Consider the following 22,430-nt stretch of genomic DNA (forward strand, 5'->3'; position numbering starts at 1 on the left):
CTGGTAAGAGCAGAGTAAGGCAAGGTTGTCTGTTCTCACCACTCATATTCAACATCATCCCAGAAGTCCTAGCTAATACAACAAGGCAAGTGAGGAAAACAAAAGATTAGGAAAGAAGACTTAAAGTTGTGTTTGTTTGCAGATGACATGATTTGTCTGTATAGAAAATCTCAGTTATACACCATGAAGAAAACTCTTGGAATTAATAAACAGTTAAAGCAATGTTGTCAGATACAAGGTTTGTACACAAATGTCATTTACTTTATTATATGCTAGCCCTGAAAAATTAGAACTTGAAATTTAAAACACAATAATGATTATATTAATACCAGAGAGAGAGAAAGAGAAATACTTAAGTATAAATATAACAAATAATTACAGGTTCTACATGAGAAAAAATACAAACTCTGATGAAAGAAATCAAAGATCTAAATAAACTGGGAGATAGTCCATGTTCGTGGACAGGAAGAATAAGTATTTTGAAGCTGTCCATTCTTCCCAATTTGATGTATATGTACAAGGTAATTTCAATCAAAATTCCAGCACATAATTTTATAGATAGCAACAAACTGATTCTAAAGTTTATATGAAGAGGCAAAAGACTCAAAATAGCCAACAAAATATTGATGTATTAAAAAAACAAAGTTGGAGGAAGTATAATACCTTATTTCAAGACTTACTATGAAGCTATAGTAATTAAGACAGTGTAATATTGGAAAAATAATAGATAAATAGATAAATGGAACAGAACAGAGAGCTCAGAGATAGACCCATATGAGTAAGATCAACTTACATTTGACAAATGAACAAAGGCAGTTCAACAAAGAATGGATAGTCTTTTCAATAAATGGTATTAGAACAACTGGACATCCATATGAAAAAAAAATCTAGATACAGAACTTAAACCTCTCATGAAAATTAACTCAAAGTGGATTATAGATCTTAAAGTAAAATGTAAAACTGTAAAACTCCTAGAAGACAAAATAGGAGAACATTTAGGTGACTCTGAGTTTGTTGATGAATTTTCAGATACAATACCAAAAGCTTGAGTTGTGAATGAAAAAATTGCTGAGTTGAACTTCATTAAAGTTAAAATTTGCGGGGCGCCTGGGTGGCTCAGTGGGTTGGGGCCTCTGCCTTCAGCTCAAGTCATGATCCCAGGGTTCTGGGATCGAGCCCCGCATTGGGCTCTCTGCTCCGTGGGAGCCTGCTTCCTCCTCTCTCTCTGCCTGCCTCTCTGCCTACTTGTGATCTCTGTCTGTCAAACAAATAAATAAAATCTTTAAAAAAAAAAAAAGTTAAAATTTCCACTCTGCATATGACACTATTAAGAAAAATAAAATTTAAGCCACAGACTTGGGGAAAATATTTGCAAACACATATCTGAGAAAGGACTGTGTCCAACATGTAAAAAGAATGCTTCTGGGTGGCTCAGTGGGTTGAGGCCGCTGCCTTCGGCTCGGGTCGTGGTCCCGGGGTCCTGGGATCGAGCCCCGCGTCGGGCTCTCTGCTCAGCGGAGAGTCTGCTTCCTCCTCTCTCTCTCTCTGCCTGCCTCTCTGCCTACTTGTGATCTCTCTGTCAAATAAATAAATAAAATCTTACAAAAAAAAAAAAAAGTAAAAAATTGACAAAAGATCTGAACAGATACCTACTGTAGAACATAGATGGCAAATAAGTATAAGAAAAAATGCTCCATATTATATGTTATCAGGAAAATGCACATTGAAATGATACTGAGTTGAAATTACTGCATACCTAGTGTAATAACTAAAATCCAAAACACTAACACCATGAATGCTGATGGGGATAAAGAGGACAGAAGACTCTCCTTCTTTGTTGATGGGGCTGCAGAATGGTACGGCCAACGTTGGAAGACAAGTTGGCATGTTTTACAAAACTAAACATACTCTTACCATAAGATCCAACAGTCGTGCTCCTTGGTATATACACAAATGGAAACTTACGCTTACACAGAAGCATGCACACAGTTGATATAGGAACTTTATTCATAATTGCTAAAAGTTAGAAGAAGCCAAGTGTCCTTCATAGGTGAATGGATAAACACAATGCGGTACATTTATACAAAGGAATATTATTCAGTGATTAAATGAAGTAAGCTATCAAGCCACAAAAAAAGATATGGAAGATCCTTAAATGCATATTGTTAAGTAACGGAAGCTAACTTAGAAAGGCTGCATACTATATCATTACAAGCATAGCATGCTCTGGAAAAGAGAAACCAGTGGATATAGTAAAAAGGTCAGTGGTTGCCAGGCATTTGATGGGGGAGAGTGGGAGGAAGAGGTAGAGAGGGGCTGCACGGGAGATCTTAGAGCACAGAAACTCTCCTGCACAATATGGCAGTGCTGGACATGTCGTTATGCATTTGTCAGAGCCCGTGGAATACACAAGGGAATGAATGAATATTCATGTAAACTGTGGACTTCAGTCAATAATAATGCATCAATATAGGCTCATTCATTGAATGTAACGACGTACTGCACTAATGCAAAGTGTTAATAATGGGCAAGTTCCATGTACTGGGGAGGTTGGAACTCTGTAAATTCTCTCAACTCCCTTGAAGCTTAAAACTGCTCTAAAAAATAAAGTCCATTTTTTTTAAATGTCCATACTTTTTTTAAAATGTCCATACTTTTTTTTAAAAAAGTCCATACTTTTTTTTAAGTGGACACAAGAACAAGAAACCCCTTAATGATTTCATGAGGACTCAAACCAACCTGTCTTATTAACCACATATTTATATTTACTGACAATCCATTTGGTGAAATAATGGTATTTGGTATTTGTGAACATGAACAGGCAAAAAGTTAAACCATTGGAGGGTGTGAATGTGATCATCTAACTCTCTTTTGCAATTCTCTCGGGCTACTTCTGTTTTTAACTTTATACAAGGGAGTAATGCATGAGTGTTCCTTGCATTGAAGAATACAGTGCCATAGAAATAAATGTAACAACATATATACTGATTCCTCAGAGAGTACTAAATTCACCTGACAACAAGTTCTTAAATAGGTAAGCTTCATAAAAGAAGCCTCTTGTACTATTAATGTACAATTAATGATTGAAAACCATGTATCTCAGTAACAGTACTAAAGTGTCAGGGGGGAGGATATTTTAATCAGAAAATATTTTAATAGCTTTGATTTAAAACTGTAAATAAATATTTAACCTAAGAAAGCATATATATATATACATACACACACACACACACATATGTTAATACACAATGTCATTTACTTTATTATATGCTAGCACTGAAAATCAATCAATCAATCTATCTATCTTCATTCTTTCCTAATAAAAGCCATGCAGAGGATAGTAGTTATGATGAATTTTGACAATGATGTCTGTAGAAAAAAATCCACTTGTGTTTAAATGGAGAGATCTTTCATGTACGGCTGCAGTTGAGGAGAATAGAAGTTATCGCTCAGCACGGTGACTTTCAAGTTTACATTTCATTTAGTCTTACTGCCATTCGCTACTACTGTGGTCATTGTGGGAATCAGAACACTGGAAATGAGATACACTATCAACCAGCCTCCAATACCCGTGTCCTTGCTCTACACACAGTATACAAAATATTTTCCTTACTTGAAATGGGCAGACAGGTTTGAGCAAGTTAGAAGAAAATAAATGTGCCTAAAGAGAGAGAGCTCAGATATTTGATCACTTTCGGTAAGAGTCACATACTCAGGTGAATTTTGTGAATCATGTTATCACAGTGACATTCTTTCTTCTCCTTCTCCTCTCCTCCTCCTTCTTCTTCTTCCTCTTCCTCTTGTTTTTTTCTTTTTGGGTCAAAAGAATGAAACATTATTGATTTGTGACTCCACAGAAAGAAAATGAGTTGTGTTTGTTTGTGTGTGGGTGGGAGGCATGCAGTTTGCTCAGGTTTAAATATGTTCTGCCTCATGCTACAACACCTATCATTGCGCTGAAGGAGTTGTATTTGTCTATTTCAAGGGAGCGGCCGGCACTTCTTGTACGTCAGCTCATCTGGACACACAGAAGGACACACGGCAAGAATCACTACTTCCCAGTACTTTCCAGGAAGTCTTGGAGTATGTGCTGTTCGGTTCTGGTTCTACATGGTTGATCCCAGGAGTATGGGGATATTAAAGGTACGAAAGGAAGGCAGGAAGTTTTTCACGGTAATGTTCATAGCGTGTGTTTAAACATTTTTTTTTTAATCACACAACACCAGTGTTGAGTCCATTAATTGCTCATTTCTTTCTGGGACAGTGGGACTTTGGCCAGCAGTGCTGTCATTCATCTTAATCTCATTCAAGATTTATCTCATTCAAGGCAGCCACCTGAACTCAATTATGGTGTGTGCTATTGAAAACAGCATCTACAGATAAAAGAGGATGGGCACATTCTCATGCATCTTCTACTAAAAACTTAGGGGAAAATGCAGAAATGTGATGGCAGGGATAATGATAAAAAGAATTTTCTTCCCCAAACAAGGTAAAAGCGAAGAAATTTACAATTTTGAGCATCTATTAGCTTACCTGAAAAATAACATTGTGTGCTCCATTTTTGACTAATTTAAGACAAGAATCTTGCATCAGATGCAAATGTCTTTGCAGAAGCAGGTTGCTGCATTTTTACTTTTCCTTGTCTGGAATATCCATAAGCTTTTCAATCAGCCTGAAGCAATTTGGAAATCCTGATTTCTAATGGTAAGATTATATATCAGAACACAATACCTGGTGTTACTGCTTTGTAATTATACAACCGCCTGTCGTCTGAATAGAGGCAATAGGAATCTTTGACTGTATCTCAAACATCATCCCTTATAAACAGTAACAGTTACTAAGTGATCTTAGTAACTGGGTATTTTGAACGTGGACCTGCTACCTGCTTTAATTCTACCATTCATCTCATGAGGTAGTATATTCACCCCAATTTTATAGTTTAAAAACTGAGACTCAATGTGGCTTAGTAACTTTTCTATTACAAAATCAATGAAAAATCTGATTTCAAAAATCTGACATCCCTTACCCAGCATGGTTTCACAGGTTTTTTGCAGTCTGCCAAAGAAGTCTAGGGAGGAACCTGGGAATAGAGAGAAAGGGGAAAAGGGGCCTTATTCATTCTAGTCAGCAATAGAAAAGAGAGCTCTTCAAGTAAAAATGCAAACATGCAAAGAAAGAATTTGTACTGATTCTCCAAGCACGTCTGTTTTCCTGAAAAGCAGTGGGTAAGGGTGCCTGGGTGGCTCAGTGGGTTAATGCCTCTGCCTTTGGCTCAGGTCATGATCCCAGGGTTCTGGGATTGAGCCCCACATCGGGCTCTCTGCTCTGCAGGGAGCCTGCTTCCTCCTCTCTCTCTGCCTGCCTCTCTGCCTACTTGTAATCTCTGTCTGTCAAATAAATAAATAAATCTTAAAAAAAAAAAAGCAGTGGGTAAAAACAACAGAATGATTCATTTTTAAGGTTTAGAAACAAGTAAATGAAGATCCTTTGACAACTTTGGAATTTTTTTCATAGTTTTTAGATAAAGTATCTGAAACCTCAGCAGATTAGCCTATTGCTTATGTTCCATTTTACCCAGGGTAATTTATTTATTTATTTATTTATTTATTATTTCTTTCAGCATAACAGAATTCATTGTTTATGCACCACACCCAGTGCTCCATGCAATATGTGCCCTCTGTAATACCCACCACCTGGTCCCCTCAACCTCCCCCCCCCCCTCAAAACTCCAGGGTAATTTATAACCACTAACCTTAGACTCCACAGCACATTACTTCTACCCACGTTTTAAAGAGTTTCTACCCACGTTTTAAAGATTTTTATTTATTTATTTATTTGACAGGGAGAGAGATCACAAGTAGGCAGAGAGGCAGGCAGAGAGAGAGGAGGAAGCAGGCTCCCCGTGGAGCAGAGAGCCCGATGTGGGTCTCGATCCCAGGACCCTGAGATCATGACCCGAGCCGAAGACAGCGGCTTAATCCACTGAGCCACCCAGGAGCCCCTATTTCTACCCACGTTTTAAACGCAGCTTGCTGCGGTGAAAGAGGACGCAAGTCCGTGGTGGTTATTTATGGAAGTAAATACCAAGGGAACGGCCAAGAGAACTTTCAGCAGAACACAAGTCGATTTCAGTCACTTTCTCTCAGAATGTTGCTTCCTTCCTTGAAAAAGAGCTTCCGTATGTCTTTGAGCTCCCTGCCAGCTGGTTGGTCAGAAAGAATATTTTTGCACCCCCCACACCCACCCTGGGCAATTCGTTTGTGAGCTTCTGAGACAGCTACTTGAGTCACCCATTGCTCTGAGCCATATTTCCAGAAACATGTAAACGTCAAAAAGAAATGTTGGCCTCAACTGTTGATTTTTGATACCTTGCTTTTGGCAAGGTTTTCCTAACCAGAGGCAGCAAGCATGTGTGGCAATGCTTTTATGCTCCGGTTCAGAGAGGTCTACTGGGAAGAATAGCGCTGCGGGATTAGCTGGACATCTGGTTTTTGAAGAGGAGTCATTCTGCCCCACTGCAGACCCTTGATAGGGTTGACGGTCACTCTCGGTTTCTTTTATTGCCTCCACAGCTGACCCAGGTCATAGTCTTCTCTAGTAGTTGGTGAGATTATAGGATGATTTGTCTTTCTTCTGTTTTACAAGTCATAAGGAGATAGACTACATTTGGGCTCTTGGAGACCATCTTTCCCAATGTGGAGAGAGAGACGGAGAAAGAAGCTAACATAAGAAGGACTCCAACTAAAAAAAAAAAGATGAAGAAACAGAACAGTATTTGTTCTGTTTAAATCCTGGATCCTACCTTGTCTGAGCCCATAAAATTCTCTGTTGCTTGCTACTGAAAAGTCCTAACCTTTACAGAAATCTAAAAGAAACCATTTTCATAATGTATATTTATGTCATTGACAAACATAAGGGGCAAGTCTCACTTTCTCACCTATTGGTCTGGAAAATTCTCTGTGTGTGTGGTTCTGGAGCACATGGTGCATCATAATTGTTCTAATCTGAAACTATTTCTTAAATCGATTGCAAAAATCCTTTAGAAAAGGTATGGCAAAATACCCAAGGTGAAGTTTTGTAGTAGAGGGTCTTGGAAGCTCTGAAAATAGCTAGGCATTCTTAGGAAAGATTTCAGATTGTAGTTTGTGGTGGAATGCTTTCTTGTCAGCACACATGTTATGCAATTGTATTAAGTGCTATGCATCCCCAGCCCTTCTTTGCTTTGTTCTATACCCAAAAGAACTACACTTCCCAGGCTGCTTTGCTCTCTGCTTTCCTGGATAGGTTTGGCCTTCCACTGGCCAAAGACAGGAAAGCAAGAACACAAGCCTTTCTTCTCTCCCTATCCCTTTCTCCCTCCCTCCCCTCATTCCTTTTCATCCTCCTCCTCTCCTCTTCTTCCCCCTTCCCCCTTCCCCCCAATTTCCCTCCCTCCCCCACCTCCAGCACCTCCCTCTGCTGAGTTTCTAAAGGCATTTCATTTATGACTCAGCTTTTTCCAGTTAAGCCCTGCCTCCACCAAATAAGCCTGCCAAACTCCATCTTCCACAATCTCAGTTTCAGTAACTCCCTCCCTTTGACTGTCTGGTTTTCGAGGTGTTTCCTATACATAATGATTAATCTCTAGAATGTTTCATGATTTCCTCGGCAATGAACTTTGTAACCAGTGCTCTACTTTAAAGTTTTTCTATTTGAAATACATTAATTTATATTTTCTAGCTTGGCCCAGTCTGATACAGTGTCCACTCCAAAGAAAACACAAATCTTTTCAAGATAATAACTTGTAACACAATGAAAAATTTTGAGCAAACTCCAGTCAGTTTAAATTTGTCCTCCTTATATTGACTTATTAAAAACTTGCCCTTCAGTCGGGGAAGACAGAAAACAAATTTAAAGAAATGCAAATATGAAAACCTCAACTTGTGATGGAATACTCTGGAGCAAATAAAACAGGTTTCTATAATAAATAGTTCCTCCTGGTCTGCTGAAAGAGTTTTATTTTATACTGAATGGTAAGGAAGCCTTTAGAAAGATGACATTTGAATTTAGGCTTGAAAAAAAAGAAGGAGCCGGCCTCGGTAACATCTGGAGTAAGAATGCTCTCGGAAGGCAAAACAAGCTAGAGAAAGCTCAACGTATAAGGTATTTGAAGGACCGTATAGCTGGAGCAAAATAAGTGAAAGAGAGAGAGAGAGGCCGTGGCGGGGGGTGGGGGAGTGATGATGAAGCAGGCAACAGTCAGTTCATATAGGCAGGGGCCTTTTAGGAACACTTCTAAGAACCACAGAAAGTCATTGAAGAGGGTCTTAGTCATCTTGGGCTGCTACAGCAGGTTACTGCGGCATAAGCAATGGAAATTTACTTCTCACATTTCTAGAGGCTGAGAAGTCCAAGTTTAAGGTACTGACCCATTCGGTTCCTGGTGTGGAACCTCTTCCTGGTTTGCAGAGGGCTGCCTTCTCACTGCGTGCTCACCTACAGAGAGATCATCTCTCCAGTCTCGTCTTATAAAGACATGAATCCCATTCATAGGGGGGGTCTAGCCTCGTGACCTGATTGCCTCCCAAACACCTCATCTTCAAAATGCAGAACACTGGGAATTAGAGCTTCTGTATGTGAATTGGGGTTGGGGGGATGTGTTCAGTCGATGGCAGAGAGTATTTAATTGTGGAATAATATAACCTCATTTGAAAGTTTAGAAGATCTATCTGGCTGTTCTGTGGGAAGAAATGCGGACTGGTGGGTGGTAGGTGGCTAGAGGTCTGGCAGTGAAACAAAGAGGCAAGTTAGAGGTGATTTCCAGACTTTGCTTAGATTCGAGTCTAAGGATAAATTGGGAAGTAATTTCTATAAATAATAAATACTTAGATCTTCACCTGGCATAAAAACTATTTTCTAAATAAAATATGCTTTAATTTTTTTTAGTATATTAATGAAAAGCATCATATAGAGCTAAAGCAGATAAGACTTGTACTGTCAATGAGATCAGAGTGAAAAACAATTATGATTTTCCGATTAATTTTTAGGATAAAAAGCCAAAAGATTCAGATTTACCCCAGCCTGCAAAGTTGGCAAAATAGGTTGCAAAGAGAAGGCTTATATTTTATAGGAACATGGAAGCCTGATGGAAAAGGAATAATATTCAGAATAGTAAATGGATAATATTCAGAATAATAAAATGTTCACACAGGCATCAGTGTCCTTTGATTCAAAGCCTCAGAAAATAAGAGGATAATGCTAATACATACTTTATTTTTTAGGTCAGTTTTTTTTCTGTCTTTCAATTACCTCCCTACATATAAAATTAAAAGCACTCCTTAAAATGGGGCTGGTCACTTTTTGATCCACATTGCTGAAAGAGCCCTAAGTGAACCAAATCATTTCCCATGAGATGACTTAGTTCCATTAGTTCAGCTTCCTAGCTTCTGGCTTGTTTTGATACTTAGCCAACTCAGGTGAATTATTGAATGCTGACGAAAAGAAGTAAAGTTTGTCACAGGGAAAGAGAATTTCTTTAAAAATGACTAATATCTTTTTTATTATTCTGGACTCATTTGTAAAGTCACAGAAAGGAAATGAATAAGGAACTTTTATAATTGATACTTTTCATAACCTTTTTTTTGGTAATTTACAGAAATTTCTAATTGCTCAGGGGGGAAAAAATGAACTACTTCCTAAAGTTCCCTTCAGTGATAACATGAATTAATAGATCTAAATGGGCTTCAAGAAGCCTATTGTTCATATTTCAGAACAGTCAGCGTACCATGTGAAATGATCTTTATCTTAGGGTTGAGTTTTAAACACGAATGATTTCTGCTAAAACCTGTGGAATTGAGCTTGTAAGTGCTCCAATCAGGGAACTGTTTTTCTTGTGGCCCCATGTTTGTGAATTCTGTTTTGTTTTAATGTGATGTTTATGGAGATAGTAAGAACAGAGAGAAAAAAAGACTGAGAAAAATATCAGATGATTACTATACCATCCATTGTTTGAAGTCCTGTGTGTGTGTGTGTGTGTGTGTGTGTGTATGTGTGTAGTCTTCACATTCCAATGGGACAATACTGACATTATCTACATTATAACAGATGAGGAAAATGAAATCAAGAAAGCTTCAGGAACTTGTTCAAGGTCAGAGAGCTAGGAGATGGCAGATGGCAGGCCAGGGTGTCCCCAGATCCTCTGGCCCCAGTCTGTGCTTTTAATTCTCTGCTCTACTGCATCTTAGAACTAGAAGGTTATTTTTTGGGCATATTTTATGTTCTGTATTTCTGTTATTCAAAATCATATGTTAGACCAATAGTTATTCTTTCAAAGGTGCTTTGCCTAGTGTATGTTCTGCATATTATAGTTTTCAGTATAGATTTGGTTTGAGTGTGCAGACTTTACCAAAAAATGGCATAATTATTATGTAAATAGTCAGATGCAGAAATTCGTCCAGTCCTATGTTGAATAACAGGAAAAATGAGCAAAAATATTGAGTTTCCAAAGGGGAGCAAATATATTTATAAAAGTCTAATGTATACTTGATTTATGAAAATACATATTCAAAATTAAATAGATACAAGTTTGCATAGCATATGCTTAAAGCAATTTATAGATTTTTATTCATTTTCTTTACTATTAATGCTTTATTTTAAAATACATTTTTTATGATATATTATTATGAAAGTTGTTGGGAGACACTGTCAGTGTTCTATATAGTCTTATCCTTTAAAAAAAAATTTTTTTAAGATTTTATTTATTTGTTAGAGAGAGCACAGAAGCAGGGAGAGAGGCAGGCAGAGGGAGGAACCTGATGTGGGACTCCATCCCAGGACCCTGGGATCATGACCTGAGCCAAAGGCAGATGCTTAACTGATGGAGCCACGAGGTACCCTTAATCTTATCCTTTTTTTTAAAGTACATTTTACCCGATGTACCAAGCTAACTGCTGCTCTCTCACTTCTGTTAAACGCCGAACCTCATGACCATGTTTGTACAAGCAATGGCACCCTGTTTATGAAGGCCGCTTTTGAGAATGCCCATTAAATAATGTTTAAGACAGGAAATAATAGGGCAAATGTCCCCTTGCATAAAAGGTAGAGAGATGAGGGTAGGAGCTGTTGAACATACTTAGCAAATTTCTGCCCTTTCAACAGACTTGTAGGGAAGATTCTGGATCGTACTCCAAATTTGAGCATTTCATGCTATTTTAGGCAGAAATATGGAAAGTAATATATGAGGGCAGTAGTTCTAAATGTGTTATGCACACTGGTGTGGCACAGGTAATATCGAGAACAATAGTTAAAAGGAACCGAAGTATTTTTTTAGCATTTTCCTCCCTTTTTGAGAATAGATTCACGATTCTCGCTATATAATGTCAGTATCCCGTATTTTAATCTGATAGGTCTCAGAGTAGAAGAGAAAGGTAAGGTGGTATCCAGTGTGCTGGGCATTCTGCGAGGCAGTTCCCACCTCCGACCCTGCAGTGGGTTACACGTAGGGGAGTGTCTCAAACACACACATGTCACCCAAGACATAGTAAGAATCCTGGGCTTGTATCAGCAGCTCAGTAAAGACAGGCATACAGATCTTCACAGCAATGATACTTTGATAGCTCAGGTAGAGAAAAGGATGCCGACATGTACTGTGTATCTTCCACTGTAGATAACGGAAAAGTTAACTGTAGGATGGTAAAAACCTGGCTCTTAAGTTGCTATGAAATGATTGATAAATTACCAGAATGGGAAGGTACCACAGGAAATGCAAAGGTTGACACTTGAGAGAAGGAGCTAATCTAATTTGACCTTCAGATTAAACTTTGCCTTTAGAAAATAAGAAAAACAGAAAAAGAAAAGTGACCTCAAGTCAAAGATATATGCTGCTAAAAATTAAAATCAAGTCACAGTTTTAAGACAGAGATGTGGGAATTTGCAAGAGAAGGTATTTCTTACAGCTGCCTACAAAGGGCAAGATGGAAAGTCACCTTGAGAAAGAACCAAAGGTCAGCTTTGCTTAGAAGTCTAGGTCCCAAGCACAATAGGATTTCTTAAAACAAAAACAAAAACAAAAAACATATTCAAAGTTAAAGCACCTTTTCTTTTACATTTTATCTTATGAAATCTGTGAATCTGTTTTACTAGTAGATTCTAGATTTAATGCTCAGGAAGCCCTTCCCTGTTGTAAAATAACAAAATATCCTTGAGGCACCTGGAGACCTCAGTTGGTTAAGGGTCTGCATCTCTCTTCAGCTCAGGTCATGATCCTGGGGTCCAAATGCTGACCCCCTTCTAGCCAGGCTCCCTGCTCAGTGGGGAGTCTGCCTCTCTCTCTCTATCTCCCACTGCCGCCTCCCCAACTGCCCTCATAAGCTTTCTGTCTCAAAAAAAAAAAATAAATAAAATCTTTTAAAAATAACAAAATATTGTCACTTGTTTTAGTTATTACATAATTTCGATTTTAGATTAAACTAATTAAGCCACTTATAATTCATTTTGTGTAGGTATGGTGAAAGGTTAGAAGCTCATTTTTTTTTCCCCCAAATAGCAAGCTGGTTCTTTCAATACTACTGATTCCTCACTGTGTCCTCTCCCTGTTAATCTGACATACTTTCGTTATCACATGCGGAATTCATAGGTGTATTTGTGAATTTTCTCTGGGTGTATGAAAGAATGAATACTACTTTCCTACAAAGATAAGCAGGTGGAGAGAGAGAGGATAGAAGCACAGAGATAAATGAAGTCATACTCCTCTACATATTTACTGGTATCCCAACTTAATTTGTCAATTTAGGAAAATAAGATTTTAAATTACTTCAGGGAAATTATGAAAGTTACAGTTTGTTTTCATTTTCATTATTCTCAGCCTTTTATATTCCAAAGCCAGTTTGTCGAATGTATAGAGATTCCAGACAGTTACATGTGCTGAGTAGTTATAACTTTTATCAATATTAAATGTCCCTCTTTATACTTTTCCCGAAATCTTATTTTTTTCAGTTAATAATATGGAAGTTTCTTTTTAAAATAATTTTTAAAAGTAATTTTACTAGTACTTTACCTATGCCTTTACTTTGAACTCTCCCATGATACTTGGCTTAGTTATATCAGTTTTAAACAGCATATGGCTAGATTTTTTTCCCCCATAATCTGAGTCTCTGGCTTTTATAGTTGAATTCAGTCCTTTTCACATGTGTTATTGTTTCCTCATGATATAGACCTATTTTTTGTGTGTTTTCTATTTGTCTTTTATTTGTTTTATATTTTCCCCTATACCAGTCTTTAGTAGGGTTGATTAGATTTCCTGAATTTTTGCTTACTTCCAATAAATTTGATTTTCTTTATTTTAATTTTTAAAAAGATTTTATTTTTTTATTTGTCAGAGAGAGAGCACAAGCAGGGGAAGCAGCAGGCAGAGGGAGAAGCAAACAAAGCGAGGAGCCTGATGCAGGGGCAGGATCCTAGGAGCCTGGGATCATGACCTGAGCCAAAGGCAGACACTTAACCAACTGAGCCACCCAGGTTCCCCTAACTTCCAGTAAATTTTACTTTCTAGGTCTCTCTTTCTAAAGTGGACACAGTTTTTAGTAAATCACTTTGTTTAAGTGATTGAAGATTTTAATGATTAAGATGTAAGAAGGATCACTTTGTTTAAAATATTTATCCAATATCACTGAAAATCAATTGCATGCTTCCACCCACCCCTCAAATGACAGACAACTTTGGCAAGTTTTATTGACCCAGCTCATCTTCTCCTGCAGCCCTATGGCTTATTCTTGTTGGCTGGAACCTTAGATTCAGGGGGAAAATAATTGCTGGGGGGAGGTGGGATTGGGAGAGGGGGAGCGGGCTATGGACATTGGGGAGGGGAGGCGAACCATAAGAGACTATGGACTCTGAAAAACAACCTGAGGGTTTTGAAGGGTCAGGGGTGGGAGGTTGGGGGAACAGGTGGTGGGTGATGGGGAGGGCACGTTTTGCATGGAGCACTGGGTGTTGTGCAAAAAGAATGAATACTGTTACACTGAAAAAAAAAATAAATAAAAGAGGGACTCTGCCTCCCATTGAGATTCAAAAAAAAAAAAAATGCTGTAGACCTCACTAGAACACAATTACCAAGTATACATTTATACTATATAATTCTGTATGTTTTCTAGGCTTCTTTGCTCACTACTCTGTATTGATTCCTACATAATCCGCTATGTTCGATTCTTTTTGTTTTGCTGATATTACTTTGCTAAGGCTGCCTTAAGGAAATACCACAGACTGGGTGGCCTACACAACAGTAATTTATTTTCTCACAATCCTGGAGGTTAGTGGTCCAAGATCAAGGTGCAGGCAGGTTTGATTTCTTGAGTCTTCTCTCCTTGGTGTGCAGATGTTTTACCTTTTTGTGTGTCCTTTGTGTGGGCAACCCCAATATCTCTTCCTGTGTGTGCAACTTCAGGGTCTCTTCCTGTGTCCAAATTTCTTCTTCTTCTGAGGACACCAGCAAGATTAGATTAAGGGCCATGTGAATGGCCCCCTTTTCATGTACTGACTTCTTTAGAGGCCCTATCTCCAAATACAGTCACATTTTAAAGTACTGGGGTTTAGGGTTCAACATGTGAACTTGGGGCAGGAGACACATTCAGCCCTGACAACATGTTTTGCTCATACATTTCAGAAATTGTGCATGGGTGATAAGCGTTTTGAGTTCCTTATTGACTAAAAAAAAAAAAATGTGTGTGTGTGTGTGTGTGTGTGTACATACATATGTACCCTAATTAAAAAAGTAGTTTGATCTAGGTTTAGACTTATTTTTTTCTCAAGTAAAATTGATAGAGTTGTTTCAATATATTCTAACATCCATTATCCACCTGCCTTACAGAAGAGAGATGTCTGATTATTTCTGCTCCAGGATTTTTACATATTCTTCTTTTCTGTCAGGAAGTGGGGAAAATGTTCTTTTTATGCTTAGAGTTCATAAATCCCTACAGCAATTTGATGGATCTTTGTCATTTTTCATCTCAGGGAGATTTTCATCTGTAATTTATCTGATTATCTCCTTCTAGAAAAATCTATGAAACAGACATAGAAACTTCTGGATCTATCCTTGCTATCCCTTCACAGATATTCTCCAAGTTTTCCTCTCTTGGTCTCTGGCACTGTAGTCTTAGAAGGATCACTTTGCTTAGTTTTCCAGTTCACTGGTTGGAATTTAATCTGCATTGATTCTGCTAGTCATTTCTTCTCTGAGAGTTTTATTTTAGCAACCATTTTGTTAATTTCTGAGAACTCTGAATGCCTCTTTTAAAGCCTGTCCTATTTCATAGATACGATGGAGGCCCCAATTTCTCAAGGGAATTAATTATATTTCCTTATTTTTCCCCATTTATCCTGATAGCAGTCATCCTCATAGTGTTCAGTGTTCTGTTTAATATAATGTCTCTCTCTAAGAATTTTCCTCAACTGTCCGGTTACTTACTGTTGGTTTTCTATTCCTATATGTAGATGAATCCAGATTGAATAGTATTTCTCTATGTATTTTATTGCCCTCAGACCCAGTAAGAAATAGGCCCTCAGACCCTAGCAGGGAATGCACTTTCTGAGTCAAGATCTCTGGTTTTATGTTGCTCTGAGTGGAGAGGAGGAGTTCTCTTTTCCATCGGGCTTACGTTAATGATGTCCCGGTAGCTTCTTTATTTGGGGGTGGGGAGTGGGAGGTAAAGTTGTTCATGGCAGTTACTTCTCCCATCCCATTGGCCCCTCATGGACTCCTGTGTCACATCTCCCACGTCAGCGGTAATTACCCGCCCTGGATGTTCTAAGTACAAACGCTAGAATCAATGTCTTCTAACGCAAGGGACTGACCTGGCTTTTTTAGGAAGTGTGTTGACTTATTTAGTGACGCATGTACGGCTCCTCCACGATGCCCTCCATCAGTCTGGGTTATTCCAGAATTCTGCTGGAACATTTTTTGTTCATCTTTGTTTCACCTGCAGGTGTTTGCAAGTTTTTCAATTTTATGTGTTTTTATCCAACACTTTCCATTTGTTTTATAGAAAGTCCTTGAAAAACTATTTCTGTATGTTGGTAGCTATGCTCCTGATTTCCAGTGATTCTGGGGATTTATTTCAGAATTTTTTCTGTCTTTTCAGTGGAATAGTTTTGAGGAATATAGGTAAATATATTTTATATTTATTTTGAGGAATATAGGTAAATATGTGTTTTCCGTTGCCCATCAGAAGCAGAGACCATTTTCTCCATATATTTACAGTTTTGTGGAACATGCTGAAAAGAAAAGTCAATCAGCTCACAGTTCCATGTTTTTCCCTTTGCTGTTTTGCAGTCTAAATTTTCCTTCACTTTGAGGGAAATTGTTTTGAAAGCATTTTAAAGTTGGTCTTGTCAGGTGGGAGGAAAAGCATGTGAGTTTCAGCATAACATCGAATGCTACCCAGGTCATTCTGCTAGTAAGAGACGTTTGGTTGGTTCTTTATTTCTCATTACTACTAAACAGTCTGCCTCTTTCAAGGAAAGTGAAGTTAATGTTGTAGAGCTACATGCAAATCACCCATTTCAATTTCTACATGGGTAGTAGCTGTAATTTTTCTCAGCTCTCTCCCCTTTGATATAGCCTGTGATGTTTATTGCAAACTAAGTGATGTTCAGGAAAGGCAATTGACTGGAAGGTAGGAGACCTTTGTCCTAGACCCAGCTTCCTAAGTTACTAATGACTGGAAACGTAAAACATTTCTAAAGCTCTCTGGTCCTCCTTACCCTTATTTACAAGGACCTGGGCAATGTTTTTGTAAAAAATCTGAAAAAACTTTAAATTGTACTACGAGATCATTTTTTGGGATCCCACAGAGAGTATCAGCTTTTCATGATGAAATCATCTAGTTAACATTCTCATGAACATACTCATCCTAATATGTGAACTTTTTTTCTTAGAATAGATGAAATAGGATGTGTAGTAGCAAACACGTAAATAATTAATAATAGAAAGGAAATGCACTTAGTGTTAGTACTTTATGTACATTTATAGACTTTGTGTACATTATTTTAATTTAGATCTAATAATAGAATTATCAAATAGATATTAATATTTCTTCTATTTAATAGAGGATAAGTCTCAGTTCAAAGAGATTAAATAATTTAGCCTAAGATATCCAATTAGTATTGGGATGGCCAGGATTAGAATCTGGGTCCTAGCCTCTGACTGTAACACTGTTCAGCCTTCTTACTGCTAGGTTAGTTAAACACTAAAGCAAAGTTTCACACTTTTTAAATATGATAAAGATGACCAGAAATGCCTTCCTATACCATAAATAATCACCAGCCACTTTTGGGTAGTTCTTTTTAGTTTGAACAGTGGTTTCATGTGAATGAATTTACCTCATCTGCTTTGAGATATTAGATAATGAACTGGAGTTCTCGATCCCCTATCTCAAATGAGAAAGACAAAGAAAAAAAAAGTGATATATAAGAGTGATATATTTCTTCAACATTTATTTTTTTTATTTTTTAAAAGTATTTTATTTATTTATTTGACAGAGAGAGCGGGAACACAAGCAAGGGCAGTGGGAGAGGGAGAAGCAGGCTTCCCACGGAGCCGGGAACCTGATGTGGGGCTCAATCCCAGGACTCTGGGATCATGACCTGAGCGGAAGCCAGACGCTTAACCTACTGAGCCACCCAGGCGCCCCACTCTTCAACTTTTAAAGACAGAGCTGAATTGTAGATTATTCTTCAAGTTCTGATCATTCCAAAATTTTGGGGTTTTGTTTTTTTTTTTTAATCACCTGCTCTTCTGTTTAACCTCGGGTAAATTCCTTATCTTAAGGCACTATAGCTTCTTTATAACTCAGTGACCTCCAAATCCAGAAAGTTGCGACGTGATGTTTTAGTGTGAACAAGCAATTAATTGTAAACAGCGATGAGAGCTTTGCTAGCTCTTAGTGCAGTACCCGCATGATCTTGATTCTTATAAGTAGATACATTTATTTTTCAAACAAAATAATGAATTTGCTAAGGTAGAAATTGCACAGCGAGAAACCCGAGCGTCTGCTTCCAACCCTGACTAGAGAGTCAGACATTCTCCCTGTTCCTCTCTGAAGTGTTTGACGAGGAAGTCTCTGAGACCCTCTCCAACCCTAAAGTTATGAAATCTTGAACTTTCCCATTCTTTCATTCTTTAGCAAATGGTTGCCGAGCACCTGTTATATACATGTATTCTAGGCATACCTAAATAAACAAAACAGACTCCCTGCCCTGATAGGATTGCCGCTGTCACCATGAAACAGGCATTAAACAGGAAACGTGAGCAATGAGTAAGTGGGATACTCTTTGCAAAGACGTTACGTCTTTGTTACGTGTAACAGAGTGAGGCTGAGTAAGAGGATTGGTGGGGCCTGGGATGGTCACAGGGGGCCATGCTGAGATTGTAAACTTGGAGCGAACACTTGAAAGAGACCAGGGAGCGAGCCATGCAACTAGGGGAGACATACTGGGAGAATATTTCAGACAAGAAAACAAAGCAAGGGCACCTGGGTGGCTCAGTGGGTTAAGCCTCTGCCTTTGGCTCAGGTCATGATCTGATCGAGTCCCGAATCAGACTCCCTGCTCGGTGGGAGCCTGCTTCCCCCTCTCTCTCTCTCTCTGCCTGCTTCTCTGCCTACTTGTGATCTTTCTCTCTGTCAAATAAATAAATAAATAATCTTTTAAAAAAAGAAAACAAAGCAAAACAGTGCAACAGGTCGAGTTGAGAGTGTCCTTGGTATTTAGGAGGACTGGCCAGGGAGCCTCATGGAGAGAAAGAGTAGTGAGACACAGAAGAAGAGGGAGGGGAGAGAGTTCTTGAAGAAGGATTTATACCCCTGGAAGGACATTTTTATTACCTGTGTTATGAGGCCCAGTTCTAGAAAATTGCTATTACTAACTGAGTTCTTTAGGGGCTCCTTTGATAGCTGAATGTACCTAGTACTTTGGTAATTCATGCCTCTGGTAGGGAAAGATGCTTCTTTAGAGGGAAGTGGGGTGAGTAGTTGACATATGCAAGGCAAGAGATGATGGGCCACGTGATTTTTATAAATGTCCAATATTGGAAATAGAAACTGTGATGGAAAGAGGGAAGGGAGGAAAGAGAGAGTAGATGTGTTCAGAGGACTGGGCGCCTGGATGGCTCAGTCTGTTAAGTGTGAGGCTCTTGGTTAGGCTCAGGTCATGAGATCAAATCCCATGTGGAGCCCTGCACTGAGTGTGAAGCCTGCTTGAGATTCTCTCTCTCCCTCTCCTCCTCCAAAGACTTGCATGCGTGCTTTCTCTCACTCTTTCTCTAAAATGAAAATAAATAAATCAATAAATAAATCTTAAAAAAAGAAAGAGAGAGAGGACCAAGTGACCCATTTGAATAATGCTTAATTGGTGTTGAAATGGGTGAGACATTAGTGTTTTTCCAATAAACTAGGCAATTGAGTGAATCAGAGCAAATAAGAAAAATTCTCCACCAGCTATATTGCCTCTCTACTGTGTATATTTGGATTTCTTAAGTATTCTTTAATTAATACTTCAATTTTTGAGCAGTTTCAGGTTTCCAGAGAAAAGGAGCAGACTGTGCAGACGGTTCCCATAGAGCCCCCCCACCTCTCTCCAATTTTGCACTATTATTGATATCTTACATCACTGTGGCACGTTTGCTTTGATGGATGAGTCAGTATTAGCACTTTATTAGTAAAGTCTGTAGTTGACATTGGGGCTCATTCTTGGTGCTGTGCATTCCGTGGGTTTTCACGTAGATGTCATGACTTCTGTCAACAGTATTGAACAGAATGGTGTCACTGCCCTGAAAGTCCCCTATGCTCGACCTGTTCCTCCCTCCCTTCTTCTCCAACACCCCTGGCAATCACCCATCTTCTTTACTTTGTCTATAGATAGTTCCACCTTTTCCAGAAATCCATAAAGGTAGAATTATACCGGAAACTGCGTTGATCCGCGCCATGTTGGTGTGGTGGGCAGGGTGCGAGGGGCCTGCCCCAGCTGCAGAGCCCCCGGAGGAGCAGATTTGCCCCATTGCTGCTGCTACCCCCACATCACCCACGCCTCCACCTCCCCAGGGAGCCTCCAAGCACCTTTACCCTCTGCCTTCCCTGCACTCCCAGAACAACCATTCTGTTCCCCCAGGAAACCACACGCAAAAGTCCCTGGTATCTGGGGAGGCACAAGACCGAGTGAGGAGAGGAGCACAATGGAGACTGAGGCCCACACCAACCCTGTCCATTTCCTAGGTCACCAGGGCAGAACTGGATCTACAGCCCCAACACGGCTGCTGAGATTGGTCCTGGCCTCCTACCCATTTGTTTTGTTTTCCTGTCCCTCTCTCTGTCTACTTATCTGTCTGGAAAATTTCTGTCTGTCTGTTCCTGGGAAGCTCATTACTACAGGCCCTGGCATCTACCCACTCTGTCCCGTACTATTATCCTTAAACTTACCTCTTATTCAAAACACACACACAAAATAAAAACAGCAAAAACAAATGAATAAAACAAAAAAACAAACAAAACAAAACCCAGTCACCTAGATTTTTTCCTTTGTTATCTTCTCGAAGTTTTCTAGTTTCTAGCCTTTTCAGATTGGCTTCTTTCACTTAGAAATAAACACTGAAGTTCCCTAATGTCTTTCTGTGGTTCGATAGCTCATTGTTTCGTTTATGGCTAAAGAAGCTTCCAGTGTACAGATGCACCAACGTTTGTTTATCCGTTTATCCGTTGAAGAACCTCTTGGTTGCTTCCAAGTTTTGACAGTTATAAATCTGCTATAATCATTTATGTGTAGATTCTTGTATGGAAATAAGTTTTCAACTCCTTTGGGAGCACAGTTGCTGGATCATATGATACACGTTTATTTGGTTTTGTGAGAAGCTGCAAAATTGTCTTCTGAAGTAGCTGTCCCATTTGGCATTCCCATCGGCAGCGATAAAGAGTTTCTGTTGTTCCTTGTTGGGATTTGGTGTTTTCAGTGATTTGGATTTTAGCCATTCTAATGGGTGTGCTAGCCATTTCTATTTGCATTTCCCTGGTGATATATGATGTTGAGAGTTGCTCCTCTGCTTATTTGCCATCTCTATTACTGCTTTGGTGAGGGGTCTCTTCAGATCTCTTGTCCCTATTTTAACTGGATTATGTTCTCATTTTTCTCTTAAACATCTTGCATATTTTGGATACTAGTCCTTTTATCAGATGTGTGTTTTGAAACCTTCCCCAGGTGCTCCTAGGGGCCTTAGTCGGTTGAGTCGGATTCTTGGTCTCGGCTCAGGTCATGATCTCAGGGTCATGGGATCAGGCCTCGAGTAGGGCTCTGCGTTCTGCTTGAGATTCTCTCTTTCCCTCTCCCTATGCTCCTCACCTGCCACTTGTTCTCTCGTGTGTACTATCTCACTGGGATAAATAAATTTTTAAAAAATATATTTTCTCCAGTTTTTGTGTTGCCTTTTCATTGTCATAACAGTGTCCTTAACAGAGCAGAAGTTTTTAATTTCAATGAAGTCTACTTTTCATGGATCATGCTTGATTCTTATTTTATAGCTAAAAAGTCATCTCAAAACCCAAGATCAGGAACGGCTTGTGGCTCAGTCAGTGGGGCATCTGCCTTTAGCGTGGGTCATGATCCCAGAGTCCTGGAATCGAGTCTCACATCGTGCTCTTTGCTGAGCCAGAGCCTTCCCCCTCTGCCTGCCGCTCCCCTTGCTTGTGTGCTCTTTCTCTTTCTGACAAATAAATGAATACAATCTTAAAAAACAAAAACAAAAACAAACTCATGATCACATAGATTTTTCTCCCGTGTTATGTCTTTGAACTTTTAGAGTTTTGTGGTGGACATTTAGGTCTGTGAGCTACTTTGAATTTGTTCTGGTGAGTGAGATATGGAAGTTCCGTGTCTAGGATCACTTTTTTTTTTTGCATGTAGATCTAGTTGTTTCAATACCATTTGTTGAAAATCCTAATCTCCCTTCTTGAGTTGCCTTTGTTTCTTCATCAAAAATCAGTTGACTGTACATATGTGGGTCTGTTTCCAGGGTCTCTTCAGTTCTTTGATCAGTTTGTCTAGTCTTTGGCCAATACCACCTGCTTGATCACTGTAGCTTTGAAGTGTCTTATAGTCAAGTCGTGTTAGTTCTTGGACTTTGTTCTTATTCCTCAGTATTGTTTTGGTTAATTCTCTGACTTTTGTCTTTCCTTAACAAACTTTAGAATGAGTTAGTCAGGAACTTCCGTGTTACTTGCTGAGATTTTGACTGGGATTGAATTGAATCTATATAGCAAGCTGTGAAGAACTTATATCTTGACAATACTGAGTCTTCCTTACAGAATATTATCCATTTAATTATAGTTTTCATTTTTTTTCATCAGTTTTATAATGTTCTTCATATGGAGCCTGTACTTTTTGGGCTAATATAAATAGTATTATGTTTTTAATTT

At 38.8% G+C, this 22,430-nt stretch overlaps 1 protein-coding gene across 3 annotated transcripts in view; it reads left to right on the plus strand.

Annotated features, from left to right (window-relative positions):
• MALRD1 (MAM and LDL receptor class A domain containing 1) overlaps nucleotides 1–22,430 on the plus strand; it is an 800,866-nt gene that overhangs the window by 601,125 nt on the left and 177,311 nt on the right. For all 3 annotated transcript variants that reach the window (XM_046012349.1, XM_046012350.1, XM_046012351.1), the window contains exon 33: nucleotides 3,986–4,143. In XM_046012349.1, the coding sequence (XP_045868305.1) occupies nucleotides 3,986–4,143 (158 nt within the window). The remainder of the gene's footprint in view (nucleotides 1–3,985; nucleotides 4,144–22,430) is intronic.

Source organism: Meles meles, chromosome 7 (assembly GCF_922984935.1).
Source record: "Meles meles chromosome 7, mMelMel3.1 paternal haplotype, whole genome shotgun sequence".
NCBI lineage: Eukaryota > Metazoa > Chordata > Mammalia > Carnivora > Mustelidae > Meles > Meles meles.